The sequence below is a fragment of the Ochotona curzoniae genome, unplaced genomic scaffold (genome assembly GCF_017591425.1).
Source record: "Ochotona curzoniae isolate NIBS_2020 unplaced genomic scaffold, NIBS_Ocur_1.0 contig_3520, whole genome shotgun sequence".
NCBI classification, from domain to species: Eukaryota; Metazoa; Chordata; class Mammalia; order Lagomorpha; family Ochotonidae; genus Ochotona; species Ochotona curzoniae.
Window position 1 is genome coordinate 25148302 of NW_024465894.1, and position 16436 is coordinate 25164737.

General features: G+C 40.9%; 1 protein-coding gene across 7 annotated transcripts in view; it reads left to right on the forward strand.

Moving 5' to 3' along the window:
- TASP1 (taspase 1) overlaps nt 1–16436 on the forward strand; it is a 233377-nt gene that overhangs the window by 127758 nt on the left and 89183 nt on the right. For all 7 annotated transcript variants that reach the window (XR_005884033.1, XR_005884032.1, XM_040981828.1 and 4 more), the window contains one exon: nt 9750–9860. Coding sequence is in view for 5 of the 7 variants with exons in the window: in XM_040981828.1 (XP_040837762.1) it covers nt 9750–9860 (111 nt within the window). In the remaining 2 variants the exon portion in view is untranslated. The remainder of the gene's footprint in view (nt 1–9749; nt 9861–16436) is intronic.

Consider the following 16436-nt stretch of genomic DNA (forward strand, 5'->3'; position numbering starts at 1 on the left):
TAACCAGAGCTTTATTTTTTTCTCCCACAAAAAGCTATCCAGGGGTCCTTGGATCAGCTCTGCAATGTTTTCTCTGATCCTGCTTCTCCTGCTTGCCTGTTAGTCGAAAGATTTGGCTCTCCACACTGTGTGGACAGATCAAACAAGAGTATGGAACAGGGCTAAGAGCAAAGGAAGGATACCACATAAGTCCACCACCCCTTTTAAGTAAAGAATCAATCCTTGCATATTATTGCCCAGAACTCTGTCCATGGAAAACTCTAGTTTCAGAGAAATTGGGAAATAATTTCTTAGTTAAGAACATATTTGGCCTTCTTGTAGTTAGAAGAGAATGGATACAGGCAAGCGCTTGTCTACCATAGGGGGTTGGATTAGATGCGTGGCCTAGATGGCCCTCTCTAGTTCTAGAATTGATGAACTCCATGTGATAAACTCTGGGACTATTGGTGATTAAATGCTTACTGCCCAGTGCAGTAGAATAGCTACATCCAGGGCTTCAGCAAACTATAGCTTACCCGCCAGCTAACTCTGTAAACAGAATTTCATCGTAGCCATGTTTATTTGTTAACATGCTGTCCACAGACTTCTTTCATAGTACATGGCTGTTGAGTCGTTAAGACATTAGACCTTATTTCCTACAAAGCTGCAACTTTTACTGTCTGACATTTTATAATATTTTGGAGTTCCCTTCTATTGTGGCAGACCCACAAAAACATTTATTTATTCATTTATTGAATGGGAACTGCAGCTAAAAATTGGAGAGTGCAATAATGCGTAACATAAAATGCATGTTCTCATGGACCTTTTACCAAGCCACACAGATGATAAATAAATAGGTGAAACTTATACTCTAAGATAACATGGACTACAAAAAAAAAAGTGATGTATGAAATGTGGATAGGATGTGAAGGAGGAAAGCTTGCAAATTTTGAGCATGGACAGGAAGGTCCTCCTTTAGCAGGTGACATTTGAGCATAATGTCTAAAATTGAGAGAGGGAGTCAGGAGGCCAGTGGTGGCAGCCCACTCCTGTCAGCAACAAGTGCAGAGGAGATCCCTGTACCAGTTGAGGGCTTGAGGGAGGCCGGTGGTGCCTGGAGCACGGTGCACAATGGGAAGAAGGCTTGGTGTCAACTCAAATAAGTGGTAAGAGTCGTCATATGAGGCTTTGCAAACCATTGTAAGATGGAGGCTTAGAGAATTGAGAGCAGGGAGATAACATGGGTTGAGTTGTTTTTTAATAGGGACATCCTAGCTAACATGTCAACAGTCGCCTAGGGCAAGGTTGGGGAAGGTTGAACAATTGAACCTCAGAGAATTAAAGATTGGAGGGTAACTTCAGTCATGAGATGATGGCTCCGACTAGATGATGTAAGTGAAAGGCAAAATGATTGGAACCTGCCTAGCTTTTCGAGATAGAACCAAAAGACGACCTTAAGGTTTTGGACCTGCAAGACTGGAACACTGGAGTTTTTACAAAGAGTAAATCGTGTGAGAATGATCAGGACTGCCAGTCAAAACGTATTGAATGAAAAAGTGAAAAAGTTAATTAGGCAGTTGCAGTTTATTTGAACTCTAGTAAATCTGAAAATAAACAATATGTTAACAATGTCTTTGAAGTGATAGGTGATGTGAGATTAGGGGAATGGATACAGATGAAAGAGATGGCATTGAAGAACTCCAGAAGTGATTACCTTGGACATTCTAAAGTTAAGGTCAAGGAGATAAGTAGGAACTGCCAGCACATTTGAAGCTCAGTAGTTGGTGCTTCTGGAGAAAATCCAGAAGCTTATTAGGTCCTGGGAGTTAAAGTCAGTTTTAAAGCAGCAAAAAATGTTCAGGTCAAACAGCACTGACAGCTGGCAAGATGAGGACTGTTGGGGAGAGGGAGTGACTGTTCATTGGTTATAGCATCTCTGGGCTTCTGCAGGCACGTGGGAGACCTGGCAGAAGCTCGTGTTTCCTGGCTTCTGTCTGGCCCAAACCTGGGGGGTGAACCAGCAGATAGACGATCTCGCTGTCTCACTCTCCATTTTATTTTATTCACTTGAAAGAAAATTAAGGTAATTGCTTGGTCAAGGAATTGGAAGGGTAATCTCTATGAATCATGGAATCACCAGAAGTTACAAGAGTTTAGATGTCAGAGGGACAGTCCACCTGAGGTCTCAATTGTTGAGCAGTGATGGGGATGCCCTCTGGATGCTAGCATATGACTGCCTTCCAGACGAGATGAGGTAAATCTTGGAGCTCTCTGTCTCCATCTTTCAAATAAAATACAAAATAAAATAAAATTTGATTTAAAAAAGAAAACAAACCCTGACATTACCTGAATTCCTAAACACTAACAAGATATGTTGGAAAGTTGTCATGCAAGCATGCTTTTTTGAAGGAACTGTGGCATTAAATGACAGGAGCGCAAAACAGCCAAAGGGCTCAGGAGTCCTAGATAGAAATTATCAAGATGGATAAAGAAGGTGGGATGTTCTCTTTAGTGTAGGAATGGATGCATTCGGCCAGCAGTGTGGCCTAGTGGCTAAAGTCCTTGCCTTGAACGCACCAGGATCCCATATGGGCACCAGTTCTAATCCCGGCAGCTCCACTTCCCATCCAGCTCCCTGCTTGTGGCCTGGGAGAGCAGTCGAGGGCGGCCCAAAGCTTTGGGACCCTGCACCTGTGTGGGATACCCAGAAGAAGTTCCTGGATCCTGGCTTCGGATCAGCATTGCATAGGCCGTTGTGGTCACTTGGGGAGTGTACCATCTGATGGAAGATCTTCCTCTTTGTATATCTGACTTTGTAATAAAATAAATAAATCTTTAAAAAAAAAAAAGAAATGGATGCATTGAATCAACTATGGAAGCAGAAAATTTGGATCATTGCCACTCTGCTCTTCCTCTTGGCTGAATGTTCATTTAAGACTGTGTAGATCCTACTCCTATTACAAACGGTTCTAGAGTGTGTGCGCTGTGGTGAAATGTTTTGAATTGAGCTCTGTTTCCAACAGCCTTTTTGGTTGCACAGTAGATTAAGGTTTTGAGCACCATCACTACTATATTTAGTTGTCTCTCTTAGTGGCGGCGCAATAATTGGAAATCTCAAATGAAAACATCCCTCTCAAATTTAGAGAATTTTTTTTTTATCATGAATTTCACAGTGATGCTTCACTAGACGTCTGTGTTGTTGGATAAATCTGTGGTTACAGGGTCTTTTTGTCTCTTAGTAATTAGTCCCTTCTGGGACAAAGGTCCAAAACAGAAACAGCTTAGGTGGAATTCCTCAGATTCTTCGGGTGATATTTCACTGTGGCTTAGTAAAACTTTATGAAACGGAATGTCTGAATTTTGTAGTAAATTTACTGATCTGCAGGTAAAGTGCCCAAAATTCTTGAGATGTTATTTTGGCATTATGCCCAGTTGAGTAACGGCTATTTCTGTAGTTGTGAGATTCTTACATATTCATCTGTATCCTGTCAAAGAAATAAATACCTGTAAACTATTGAATGAATTATGACTGTTAATGTAGATCTACAGAAGGCTTTGTGTTTTCACTTTTTAATTACAAGAATTAAGTTATTTCTGAGCATAAAGCATCATTTAGTGATTTATTATTTCCTAAAGCCATCCTGTAAGCTTCATATATATATATATATATAATATATATGCATTCCTGTATTTAAATATTATTTATTTGGTATCACAGGCTTTTTTATAATTATATAATTCACAGGATCCCACCGAGGTTTTTTTAGTTATTTCTCCCATTTTCCCCTGTTAAGTACCTACTTTTTTCCTTATTCCTTCCTCATTATAGGCTTTTTAATTTAATCTGTATTTTTTTTTTAAGAGTTTGGTAGTCTAATATACATCTGCCTGCAAATTATTGCAAAGGATTAAAGCATCAAGTTGGTCTTCAGCTCTTTATGTCTGTTAGCTTGTGGTAGGGATACTTATACCAGTACAGCCAATGGAGAGAGTTTATAGTTTTTTATTTCCTTTACTGTCTGTCTAGCGTCTCTGTGAATAAGATGCTACATCTAAAAGTTTTTAAAATTCTTAAAATTAATGACTCTTCGTTTTCCTATTAGACACTTTTACAGAAGCCATTTATGGTTGAATTCTGTAGTTCCCTTCTTTTAATTTAGCTGTAGTAAAATGCTTTTAGTCTAAGACTTGGAGACATATGTAGAGTATTAAAAAATACAAGTAAACAGGGCAGCTAAAAGATCTGCATTCTAAGTGAAAAAAAAAAACAAGCTTAGGGCTTTATTTAGTAAAAAATGGCAAACCAAAAAAGTAGATCCTGCCCAGTGTCCTAAGGTTAACAAATTAGAGCTCTGCTGAGTTGGGACAGGGAGGGAATTCCAGAGATAAACAAGGCCCTGATGGGACTGACAAGGAAAGGAAGGAATTCAAAGTCTTGGGCCAAGGAAGGAATTTCACAGGAAACAGTCAACCTTGTTCTCCCCAGAATTCTCTGACAACTGTCCTCCAGGCACTGCACTTGATATTACGTAATGAGCAGAGAACGTATAAATAACCTGATTAAAGTGACAGGTCGAGGCCAGTCATCTCTTGCAGACATTCCAGCACAGCCCTTGAGTCTGCTGACCTGCATGTTTTCAGGGGACAGCGCCTGGCTTCAGGCCCCAGGCGGCTTGCTTCTGGTCCCCATCTCTGCTCTCAGCAGGACCATGTACAGGGGTTTGGTCCTGTGTGCCCTGAGCAGGGGAAGGGAGGCCATCCTGGCAGAGTGGAGGGATGCCTGCACGCTCGGGAGGAACTCTCACCTGACCTACGGCACAAGTGCCCTGAACTGCCTGCCCGCCTCTTCTCCAGGCAGCTTGCCTTCAACCCTGTGTCTTCTCCACAGATCAGCCTGTTGGAATGCTTCTTAAGATTTGTGCTTCTCAAATACAAACCCAATGTCTTTCCCTGTCGGGTCCCCTCCACTGTGAGGAGGACGAAATGCAGAGTCTCCACCAAGATCTCCGCAGAGTGCCTCCTCCCGTCTCCTGGCTTTGTTCCTGGTCACTCACCTCCCTTGCTCCATTATTTTAGCCTTCTTGGTTGTCTTTCTATTTTTATCAAATTTCCAGATTGTTTTGCCACTCAGGTCTTTGGCAAGTGCTATTTCCTTTGTGTGGGATGTTGTATTGTCCTTCCTCCTGCATATACTCACATCCCTCCAATCTTTACCTTGTTCTGTATGTTTTAGTGAAAATTGCAATGCCACCTGCTCAGACAGACCCATCCTACAGTGTGTTCTTCCAGCTCCCCATCAGTCTGAACCTCAGTGCTTTGTGTGTGTGTGTGTGTGTTTTGTTTTGTTTGAAATTTTCTGCCGTCAGTTTTCCTATATCCTGGGACTGTGTATGTCTTGTTTACAAATGTGATTCCAGCTGCTAGAATGGAGTATGGAATTAATAGTCCTCAACAAGTCATTAAAGAATGAGTGACAAGTGGTGGGTGTTAAAACTCCAGTTAGGGTGCCTGCATCTCATGTTGAAGTGCCTGACTTCAGTGACAACCTCTAACTTCTGGCTTCTTGCTAATGCAGACCCTGGTAGGCAGCAGTAACGGCTCCCGTTCTTGGGTTGATGCCGCCTATATGAGAGACCTAATTTGCAATACCAAGTCTTCGCCCTGGCCAGTCATCACGCATTACAGGCATTTGGGAAGAGAACCATTGAATGGAGGCTCCCACCATCTGTCTCTTTTGCCAAGTAAAGAAAGAGTTAAAGAGAAGTACTCTTCCAGATGATGCTTCATTTTTTTTATGTTCCTCTCTCCGTTACAGGATAGGCTTTAAAAAAAAAAAAGATGTATTTATTTTTAGTGGAAAGACAGATCTATAGAGAAAATAAGAAAGAAAGAGAAAAATCTTCCATCTGCTGGTTCCCAGTGGCTGCAACTGCGGGGCTGAGCTGATCCAAAGCCAGGAGCCACGAACTTCTGCTGGGTCTCCGACAAGGATACAGAGTCCCAAAGCCTTTGGGCCCCCCTTGACTGCTCTTCCGGGCCATAGGCATGGAACTAGATGGGAAGTGGAGCAGCGTGAACACGAAACGGTGTCCATAATGGGATTCAAACACTTGCAAGGCAAAGGATTAATCAATTGAGCCATCACACTAGGCCCCAAATATTTAATTTTATGGGTATCATATTACTTTTTTTGTCACAAAATAGGTCTTACTGAGAATTTTAGATGTCAAATGTATAATGACCCCAAGCCTGTATTTTCCTGAGAAAATTCAATAGGAGTTTCCAGCTTTTTAGAAAAATATTTGTTTAATCAAAAGGCAAAATGACAGAGAGACAGAGGGGAAGAGATGGGGCCAAAAGAACAATTGGTCTTTCATTCTCTGGTTCGCTCACCAAGTACGCACAACAGCCAGGTCCAGACCAAGCCAAAACCAGGTGCCAGGAATGTCATCTGGGTATCCCATTGAGGTGGCAGGAACCCAAGTATGGTGGCATCCAGTGCCATCTCCCTGGTGCTCAGCAGGAAGCTGGACTTGATCTCAAGGACACTCAACCACGGACGAAGGGTACTGCAGGCTGTGGCTCAGCCTGCACACCTGCCTCAGGATGTCTTGACTCTTAGGGAAGCATCACCATTCATCAAGCCATCTACAGGAAGATTTCAGTGAGAGTAGAAGGCAAGGATATATATTTTTTAATCTAATGGAAAAATATAAGAAACAAGTAATGTAAAGATGATGAATAATGGGAACAAACTGATCCAACCTGATATTATGTATTATGAAACTAATAATTAATGCCATTCAGTAATTATATAGGAATGGTTTCATCAGTGGTTCAGGATTATCTAGTTATAGATGCAGATAAATATGCAAACTTAATATGTGCTGACGGTGTTTTAAGCCAATGGATGCAGGTGAATTTTTTAACAGATTTATGTTGTTTAGTTGACTTACTCTAAAGGGGTTGGGGAACAAAAGCAAAACTGTATTTTAGCCTCAAAATGAGATTTAAACCCAGAGGAACTGAAGTTTCAGAATTGAAAGTTGTCCATATTTGCAATGAGTGCATTTGCAGGTTATTTATACTATTTGATCAAGGATGCTTTTCTGGTAAAACTTCTAACACCAAAGGCCTTAAAGGGGAAAAAAATGGTAGATAGGACTGCAAAATTTCAAAAATTCTGTATCACCACTCTTGCCCAGAAAAATTATAGAAAAAAATTTAAAATACCAGATAAATTGAGCAAAACATTTGCAATGTATATGGTCACGTATTGTTTGAGTATGTATAGACTGTAGCAAATAAGGAAGAAAAAAGACTCTGAGAAGCCGGTAAGGAGCTGATTGGAAGAAATGTCTCTTTGGGATTATGATGGACTGTTTGAGCTACAAACACTTAGGAAAATGAGTAAGAACTCTGCATGCGGTGCAGTGGCCAGCCTGGCACAGGAACTCCACAGTGCGTCCACAGGACTCAGCCTCTCTCCTGGGTTGGCTCTCTTGTTCATGTCCCTGAGGTACCTGTTCCGCTTCCCCAACAGTATGTTTAAAGCAGATGGTGAGAGTTAAGAAGATACAAACCACTGAGTCTGTCCTTTACCAAGCTGTGTTAGAAACTGCCACATGGCTTAGCAACTGGGAAAGGTGGCAACTTCCTGCCCCAAACAAGATTAGAAATTTTTCTCTGTGGAAGATAAGGGAGAATGAACAATGGGTAGGTAGCTGGTTTTGTTGTGGTACATATATGAAGGCAGCGCACAGATAAAGAAATGTAAATGGCTTGTACACATGCAGATATCTAACAATTCATAATTATTTGGCTACAAAATCAGAGAAGTAGCAAGATATTTAGGAGAGTCTGCTAATATTTTTTGGTAAGGATAAGGGGAAATGTGTGCTTTCAAATATTGCTTCTTGTGGGTGCAAATATTTTCAGAAGGTAGTCTGAAAATCTATAACAAATAATATAAATGGATATATTAACTGATTTATTAACTCTATACTAGGAAAGTATATCCTAGATCTTTGTGTATATGAAATATAAATAAATCAAAATATCCACTACAACATTTCTTATACTAGTAAAGTGGAAATAACCTGAATGTGCATTGCTGGGGAACCGAGAAGGTGAGAGTATATGGTATTTGCAAGTGTCTGAGAATATGTTCATTGCTAAAATGTAAGAGCTGAATTCATGTGTGCTGGCGTAGGAGAATCTCAAAATTACGTTGTTGAAATTGAAAATTCCAGTGTGGAGTAGTTTGTATAATATGGTCCCTCTGAGTGAAGAACTCCCAAGAGATATGTGTCTGTGTCTGCCTGACTTCAGAAAGAATATACAAGGAACTTTTGAAGATGCTCACCTGTATGGGATAGGCAGGGAATCGGATACACTTCAATTTCATTCATATGTCCTTTTTTTAAAAGAGTATTTTATTTAGAATCTTTACATCTGATTTTCATAGTACATTTGTAAGAAGTATGATAATGAATTAAAACTATACTTTTGGTGAACAGAGAGTTGATACTTAGCTAGTGTATATCAGCTTCACATTCTCCTCCTTCTTAGTGTAATTTATTTGGCGTTTAGAGAAAGAGGGAGGGAGGTTAAAGAAAGAAGCTCAGGCAATGGCCCAGTGGCTAAATCCTCCGTTCGCACGTGCCTTGTACCTTTGCCTTGCTGTACTTTGATGTGCCTTCCTTTGTACTCCAGCCTTCATGTACCAGAAGCCTTGAAGTTTCTGGGTTCCAGTTCTTTGGGGGTTTTATAGTGAAACTGCGTGGTTTTAAAAATACGTGCTGCACAACTCCAGTTTGTTTCTAATCCCTGGGAGGATGGGATTCCACCTTGTTGGGTGTGCTGGATGAGCAACTGCTTGTTTGTGTTTCCCTTTTTCAGAAGGTTCACTGTTTTCTTTGACTGCTGTTTCTATCCCTGCTTACTGAATCTTGCCTTTTTCTCTTTCTTTCTTGTAATTACACTGGGATTTGGAGCAGGAATGGAGGAAAATGCATGCATTTAATCTACTGAGTTTAACCAGACACTTCCCCCAAATTTGATTTTTTTTTTTTTACTGTTGTCTTTGATAGTGTGTGGGTTAATTTTGCATTTGTTCTCCACATGCCAACTTGCTATGCCAGATGTCTGAAGACTTCCTTGGGGAAGAAAATGACAGTTTTTAGAATGTGTTGTTCTTGAAATGTTCCCGCTGGTCACAGTGTGTGAGATCTCAAGGAGGCTCAGCAGTTTCTAACTATTGCACTCTCAGGAGAAATACAGTTTCATCCTTATTTGTATAAGCTATTTGTAGCATTCTTAAATGTTTGTAATAAAGTTTGTGGCTTATTGTTGGAATTGAGTTTAAGGTAGTAATCAAAGATTTTGGTGGTGTGCCCCCGACATCAGGGAGAGCCTGGTAAGTGAGCCCTAAGAGCTGATCAAAGAGTCGTTGGGCATTTTGTACTGTATTTGTGCTTTAGCCCTTTAATCTAGTAGTATTTCCAATTCCATCCTGAATTTCATGATGTACACTCCACTCCCACCCCTGACTTGACTCTGCTTGGCGGCCTCTGGCATTGTCTTTGCCAAATGGTCTCTGCTCATGCATTAAACTGCCTTTGCCATCAAGGCTATCTGAGGTACAAACAGTGATTGTTGGAAAATGGGCATCTTTTCAGATCTTATTGATTCCACATTTTGTTTCACTAATCAAATAGCAGTTGAAAGACTAAAAGTTGTTGAATAATGAACTGATGCTTCCTGCCCAGGTTCTCCTTTCCTTGCCAGTGAAGATGGTGTGCTGGGTGGAGTGATTGTTCTCCGGTCAGGCCGATGTTCTGCAGAAGCGGACTCCTCCCAGAATAAGCAGACACTTCTAGGTAAGTCAGACACACACCAGTCACCAGTCAGAAAAGGCACATGGATTCTGTTTTTTTAGCACATGAAACAGTATGGAACTTAGTGATTTTATGTTTTGGCAGGATAAGGATATGTGTTAATAGCTAAACATTTCTGCCCTATTAAAAGATGAATGCTTTTTCTCAAGTATATTTATTGTTTTCCACAATATATTTTTATAGATATAGGGGTTCTTCTCTTCCCATCCTTGCTCCCCATTTCTGTTCCCATCATTTTCCCCTGAGTTCTCACAGTACTGTGGTCTCTTAATAACAGTCACAAGCTTAACATTCTGTTACTTCAATGTATCATGACATGGTAGGTATAGGTAAAGTTAGAAAATCTAGTATCATACTGTAAAGGTCTATTTACCTATTTCATTGGGAATCCTACTTTTTGCATAAAGGCTGTCTTATATAAGACAAAACATGATCTTTATACCTTTGAAATTGGCTTATTTCACTAGGCATGGTGGTCTCCAGTTGAGATCATTTTCTTGAAGATTATGGCTTAGTAGTATTACAGAGAATAGATGTACCACCGTTTCTTTATCTATCCGTATGTGGACAGGCCTCTGGGCTGTGTGCCTGTTTACACCATCATGAATTGTGCTGTTAAAAATAACTTACGCCAAGCTCATGGCATAGTAGAAATACAATACCTGGTGCCATGATGTCTCAAAGATTTTTTAACATTTGTTCATTTCATTTGAAAATAAGAGCGAGCAAGAGAGAGATCTTCCATCTGATGGCTTACTTTCCAAATGTCCTTACCTTTTGGCCCTGGGCCAGGTGGAAGCCAAGAGTCGTAGAGCTCAGTGTAGGCTTCCGTGTGGTTGCCAGGGGCCCAAAGACTTGAGCCATCAGCCAACAGCATGAGGTAGGCATGAACAGGAACCCAGAAGCCTAAGTAGGACTCTGACTCAAATCCACACATTCTGATTAGGAGACACAAACATCCCAGCTGGTGTCTACCACTATGCCAAATACCTGTCTTATCAGATGTTTGCTCGAAGTGGTTTTCTTTTGTTAAACTTATGCAAATATAGTGCTTCACTTCCTTGGTATCTTAGTCATTGTTGAATCCTTGTAATTTTTTCCGCATTTGGATAGTAGGGAGTTAATTTTGAGCATATGCAAAGGTTGTACCAGGATTTCTGTAAAAACTCAACAGAATAACCTCCAGCACTGGGAAAAGAGGAGTCACTAAAACGGCTCCATGGGTTATTCCTGGGAAAGAGTTTCATGGCCCTTTTCAGAGCCTCACTTCTTGCCAAGACCTGTCAGAACCAAAGACCTCTGGCTCGTGGCTGTGAAAGAATTACAAGCATGGCTCACCTAATATTACCAGTTCTCTTTTTTCCTGATTTTTGTCATACTTCAGCTCCACCTTGAAAGAATATATTTTAGATTTACAATAAAAATGTTTTGAGATAATGTATTTTAAGTTTACACTATAGTCAAAGACTTAATGTTCCAGTAAATAACACATTCAGCTGACAAAAAGTAGAATGACCTTACTTACGCAGGAAAATAGGTGAGGGCTATAAATGATAATCAGATAAAAAGATGTTCAGTTTTACTTATATAAACTAAATTTTCTTTTTTCTAAAGTAAATTTTAAAAGAGAAGATTCATTTAAACCATAATACTACATAATTCTTGTTGATTGGTTTGACAGATTTAAAACAAAGTTTGGCAAAACGCTGCTGTTGCAGCGAAAGTAATACACATAATCATTACTTATTTTTAAAATTAGCTTCTACAACATATAAAGGAGAACATATGGTATTTGTCTTTCTCTGTCTGACTTATTCCAGTCCTCGTGATTTTTTTCCATTTCCAACTATTTTTATGGAAATGATAGGATTTCGTCCTTTTTTTTATAGCTGAATAGTATTTCATTCTGTGTGTGTGTGTGTGTGTGTGTGTGTGTGTGTGTATGTGTGTGTTACACATTTTCTCTCTTCATGAATGCCTTGTCTGATTTTTACCTTTTGTGAATGGTGTGGTTCTGGTTATTCCCATTGTATCTCTTGGACATGTTATGTTCATGTCTTTTTGCAATAGTGGGATTGCTCCATCATAGGGCAAGTCTGTTTCTAGCTTGGAAAGAGATCTCCATATTGTTTTCCTCAGTGGCTGCAGTAATGTATTCCCACTAGAAGCTTTCTTTGCCTCCTCGTCAGCATTTGTGACTTTCTTTCTTTGGGGTAATAGCCATTCTGATGGCAGAGAGGTGATATCTTACTATTATTTTGGTTTGCATTTGCCTACTGCCTGTTGATATTGAACATTAATGTCTGACCATTTTTATTTCTTTTTCTGAGAACATATTAACCTCTTTTGCCCATTTTTTTTAAGGTTTATTTTATTTTATTATTGGAAAGTCAGGTATACAAGAGAGGAGGAGAGACAGAGAGGAAGATCTTCCATCTGCTGATTTACTCCCCAAGTGGCTGCGGGGGCCAGCCCTGAGCCAGTCTGAATCCAAGAGCCAGGAGCCTCTTCCACATGGGTTGCAGGGTCCCAAGGCTTTGGGCCATCCTCAACTGCTTTCCCAGGCCACAAAGCAGGGAGCTGGGTGGGAAGTGGGACTGCCCATATGGAATCCTGGCACGTGCAAGGCAAGGACTTCAGTCGTTTGGCTACCGTGCAGGGCCTTCTTTTGCCCATTTCTAGACAAGATCGGTGTTTTTCTTTTTTTGTTTTGTTTTGTTTTTATAACAGGCATGTTTTGATTTACTGATTTTATGTAATGTCTATCAACTGTCCTTCACGTCTTCCACTATGGAAATCCAGGGTAATTCATACATGTTTTCCTTGTCTCTTCCCACTTAGTGCCATACTTGTCTCAACCTCTGTCAGCCAGGGTTTTGTTGGTTTTTTGTTTTAATGACTGTGTTCTATCATATAGTTGTATTTGTCTTCTGTGTTTTAAAAAGAGATTGATCCCAAACAGCAATACTAGATAACCTTCATGGGAAGTGTTCCAGCTTGTAAGCATCGCTGATTTCATGTAAACAAGGAAAGTGTCGGCCGAAAAGCTGCGCCTGTAAGGGAGGTTTCTCGGACACTGAGATCAGGTGAAACCCTCACGCTGAAGTCCATCATCTGTCCCGGGTCACACCACAGCTTAAGTTTAGCTTTTTCAAACTCCTTAAGAAAGTATAACATCATAAATGTGCTTCTCCTCAGTGCTCAGTAGTATCTGGTAACCAGGAGAATTTAGATGCCTTTCATTCCTATGCATTAAATATGATGATTCCCAAAAGTTTAAAAAAAAAAAGCCTTAAGTGGTCACATGTTACTTAATTGCGTTTTTAATTGCAGAACTGTTATACTCAAAGTCTATTGTAATCTTCACGGTATCCTTTTTTTTTTTCTGAAAATCATAGATAATGTTCCCATTATTCTACAAAAAGCATTTTGGTCAGACCCCATTTCCACTTAGGCCTTCTGGTGAACCATTACTGAATCTTTCCTTTTGACAAACTCATCAATTTCCAGAGCCCCAGTCGGGCTGCTGTGACTCAGGTGCAGGGGGGTGTTTGAGTGTGGCATTTGTTTCCTGCTCCATGAATAGAATGGGGAAATGTCAAGCCTGGAGGAACTCTCAGAGCCTCTTGTGTGACCTTATGAAAGGGGCTTTCCCATCGATTCTTTGATATTCCTCCCTTCAAAATGGGGACCTTAATTCGTCCACCCTTGAGTTTGACTGGCACATCAGAGACTTTCTGTCAACAGAACGTGGCAGGAGTAACAGTGTGCAGCTTCTGAGTTAGGGACCGTAAAGGCACCATGACTTCCTCCTTGCTCTCGTGGTTGGATCCCTCACTCTGGGGAAGGTCAGAGGCCATATCAGCAAGAAACTCAGCAGCACTACAGACAGGTCCATGTAGCAAAACACTGCAGCCTCCTCTCACCAGTCAGCCGGGAGTGGGGGATTTCTGTCAGCAGCATCGGAGCTGAGGGAGTTTTCAGGTGACCAAAGCAAATGAGTGACATAGCCTTAAAAACCCTGAGAAAGAACCACCCAGCAGGAACAGTCCTCAGTATTTGACCTGCGAAAACAGTGAGATAAATAATGCTGTTGTCTGAACCCATTACATTTTGGATTCATTTGTTATGCTTTGGTTGATAACTAACCCTTTTAAACCTTCTTACTGCCAGTAGTCCTCTAGTTTGAACTCTGGCGAGGAATCAAGGTGCACCTGCTACATCTTCAGCTTCCATCAGTGGATCCTGGGTCTCTTTCTTGAGTCCCTTGGAGACAAATCTGGCCCATAGCCTCCTGCATTCTTTGCGCTGTTCATTCTTCTCTAGCTGTCTCCTTGGCCTCCCCATCTCCAGGCTCACCACCTCTGCTTGTCCCTCACTTCCATCTGCATCGTGCCACTGGAGTTGTCTGTGTGAAACATCTGGAGCTGGAGCTGGCTCAGAGAGCCTCATTGTGAGCCACAAACCAGAGATGATCAGAGGGCAAACTGTCCCAAAGCAGGAAGGGACAAAAGGAGAGTCTTGCCTAGAGTCACACCAGTATCAGAGGTGTGACTCGAAACACAAACCCGTGCAGTTGATTTGATATGTGCCTAAGCCGAATGCTCAGTACCTGTCCATGCATGTTAAAATAAAACAAAGCATGCGCCTCTAACATTCCCATGCTTTCTACTTTAATCTTTCAACTAAGACACCATTTCCCATACTCCCTCCCCCCGCCTGTATGCACACATGTACATACACACACACACACACACACACAGCTCTACACACGCCTCTGTCTGTGCTGGAAGCTACCTAACTAGAGTGGCAATGCCCTCCTCTGCTGCATGCAGACCATGCTTTCAGTGTCACATCTGCCTATCCCTCTTTTCCTTGTCACAAACGTCTCAGGTTCCTGCCTTTCCAAAGCATGTGGTTTGCCAGAGGATCATTTTTGTGCCAAAAATCTTATGTATGCTCTTACCTGTCCTGCAAATTCCCTGGCACAACACAATCCCTTCTTTGAGACCCAAATCAAATACAGATCTTGCAATCCTCTGGAAATCTTTCTCCCAAGTTAAGTTTCTCTTATGCTCTCTTAGCAACATGCAGTTGGCCTGGCATTGGTCTTCCTTCTGGCACTTTCTGTGACTGCACTTCTCTCCTAGACCAGCATGTCTTCATACTGTATTCTGAACTCAGTTATTCGAGAGGAATGGATCACACATCTATAGGCTCGATGAACACACATGGGGAGCATATGAACTTGAAATAGCTTTCCAGGCATTAGAACATTTCATCACTTGCAAGCAGCACACCAACACGTTGTGAGCTATTTGAGAGCACTGACTGGGTTATTCTGCACTCTGTCCTCACAGCCATACTGGCTTCTATTAATTGTTGGATGAATGAAGGATTGTCGAATGGAATTATCTTGTTTCCTATCTGGGAGACATTTTCACAGAAATTACTCCTCTTCCAGAAAAATTAAATGTCATATGAAACAGCCTCATAGACTTTAGAGAAGAAATAAACAATATGGGTTGGAAATTTGGATAATGCAGAGTGTCCAGGCACAAGAGGATCTGGCGACAGTTTACATGGCTCATAGAAGACAGCCTCTGAAAACAGCCTTGGAAAAGGACAGTTTGGATGTGAGCGTGGTTACAGCACTCATCCTGCTGCCTCCACCCTCCAGGTCATGAGATGCTGATGCAGCCTGGCCTACAAATTGTAGATTTAACATAAAGCAAACGCCTGTCCCTGGGATGAGACAGCTGAAAATAATTACTTTTCTCTCTGCTTTTAGAGGAAAAGAGCCAATATATTTTTACCTGCTACAGTACAATTACATGTGCAGTCCAGGCCTCCACACAAGCACTTTATTGAGACTGCAGTTTGAAGTATGGTTAATAAATTGTGTAAACAAAGGAACATCAATTCCTTCCAGTGGGGAAAAAAAATGAATGCCATTATAAGCTTGTGATTAGTTACAAGAAAATAGAATATATGCAGAAATATAAAATAGTCGATCTGTGGGTGCTTTTCTTCTTTTTTATTGTGTATCCTGCCTGGTAGACCATGTGAAGTTTAGATATTCCTGCCTTGGCATAATCAGTAGGAAGCAGCAAGTGTGGGGAGCTATGGGAAACAGACGCCATATGTTTAAGGAAAATCTTAAGCAATCCAGGACACGAGGCATAGCAATTCCTCAGTGTTTGTTGTTGTTGTTGTTTTTAAGATCTGTATGTTTTTAACTAACGGTTTATGATGAAGTCTTCACCCTAAGCAGGTTTTAAGCCCACAGCTTCTTCAAAGCCAGTCTGATACCTTCTTCAGTTTACCCCAACTTAAGCTATAGTTTTCTCTCTCTCTCTAGGAATATGTATGTGATTCTGATCATTGTTTTGTATATGAGTCCTTTGGTTTGTCTGGGTAATCCCTAATTTGCCCTATTTTCCCCTTATCTTTTACTATGAATTGTTTCATATATTTTTAAAAGAAGTATGTTAGAAATTTATATGTTGTAAAAGATATAATAAAGTGAGCACCTGAGGACCCACTCACCCCCAGCCT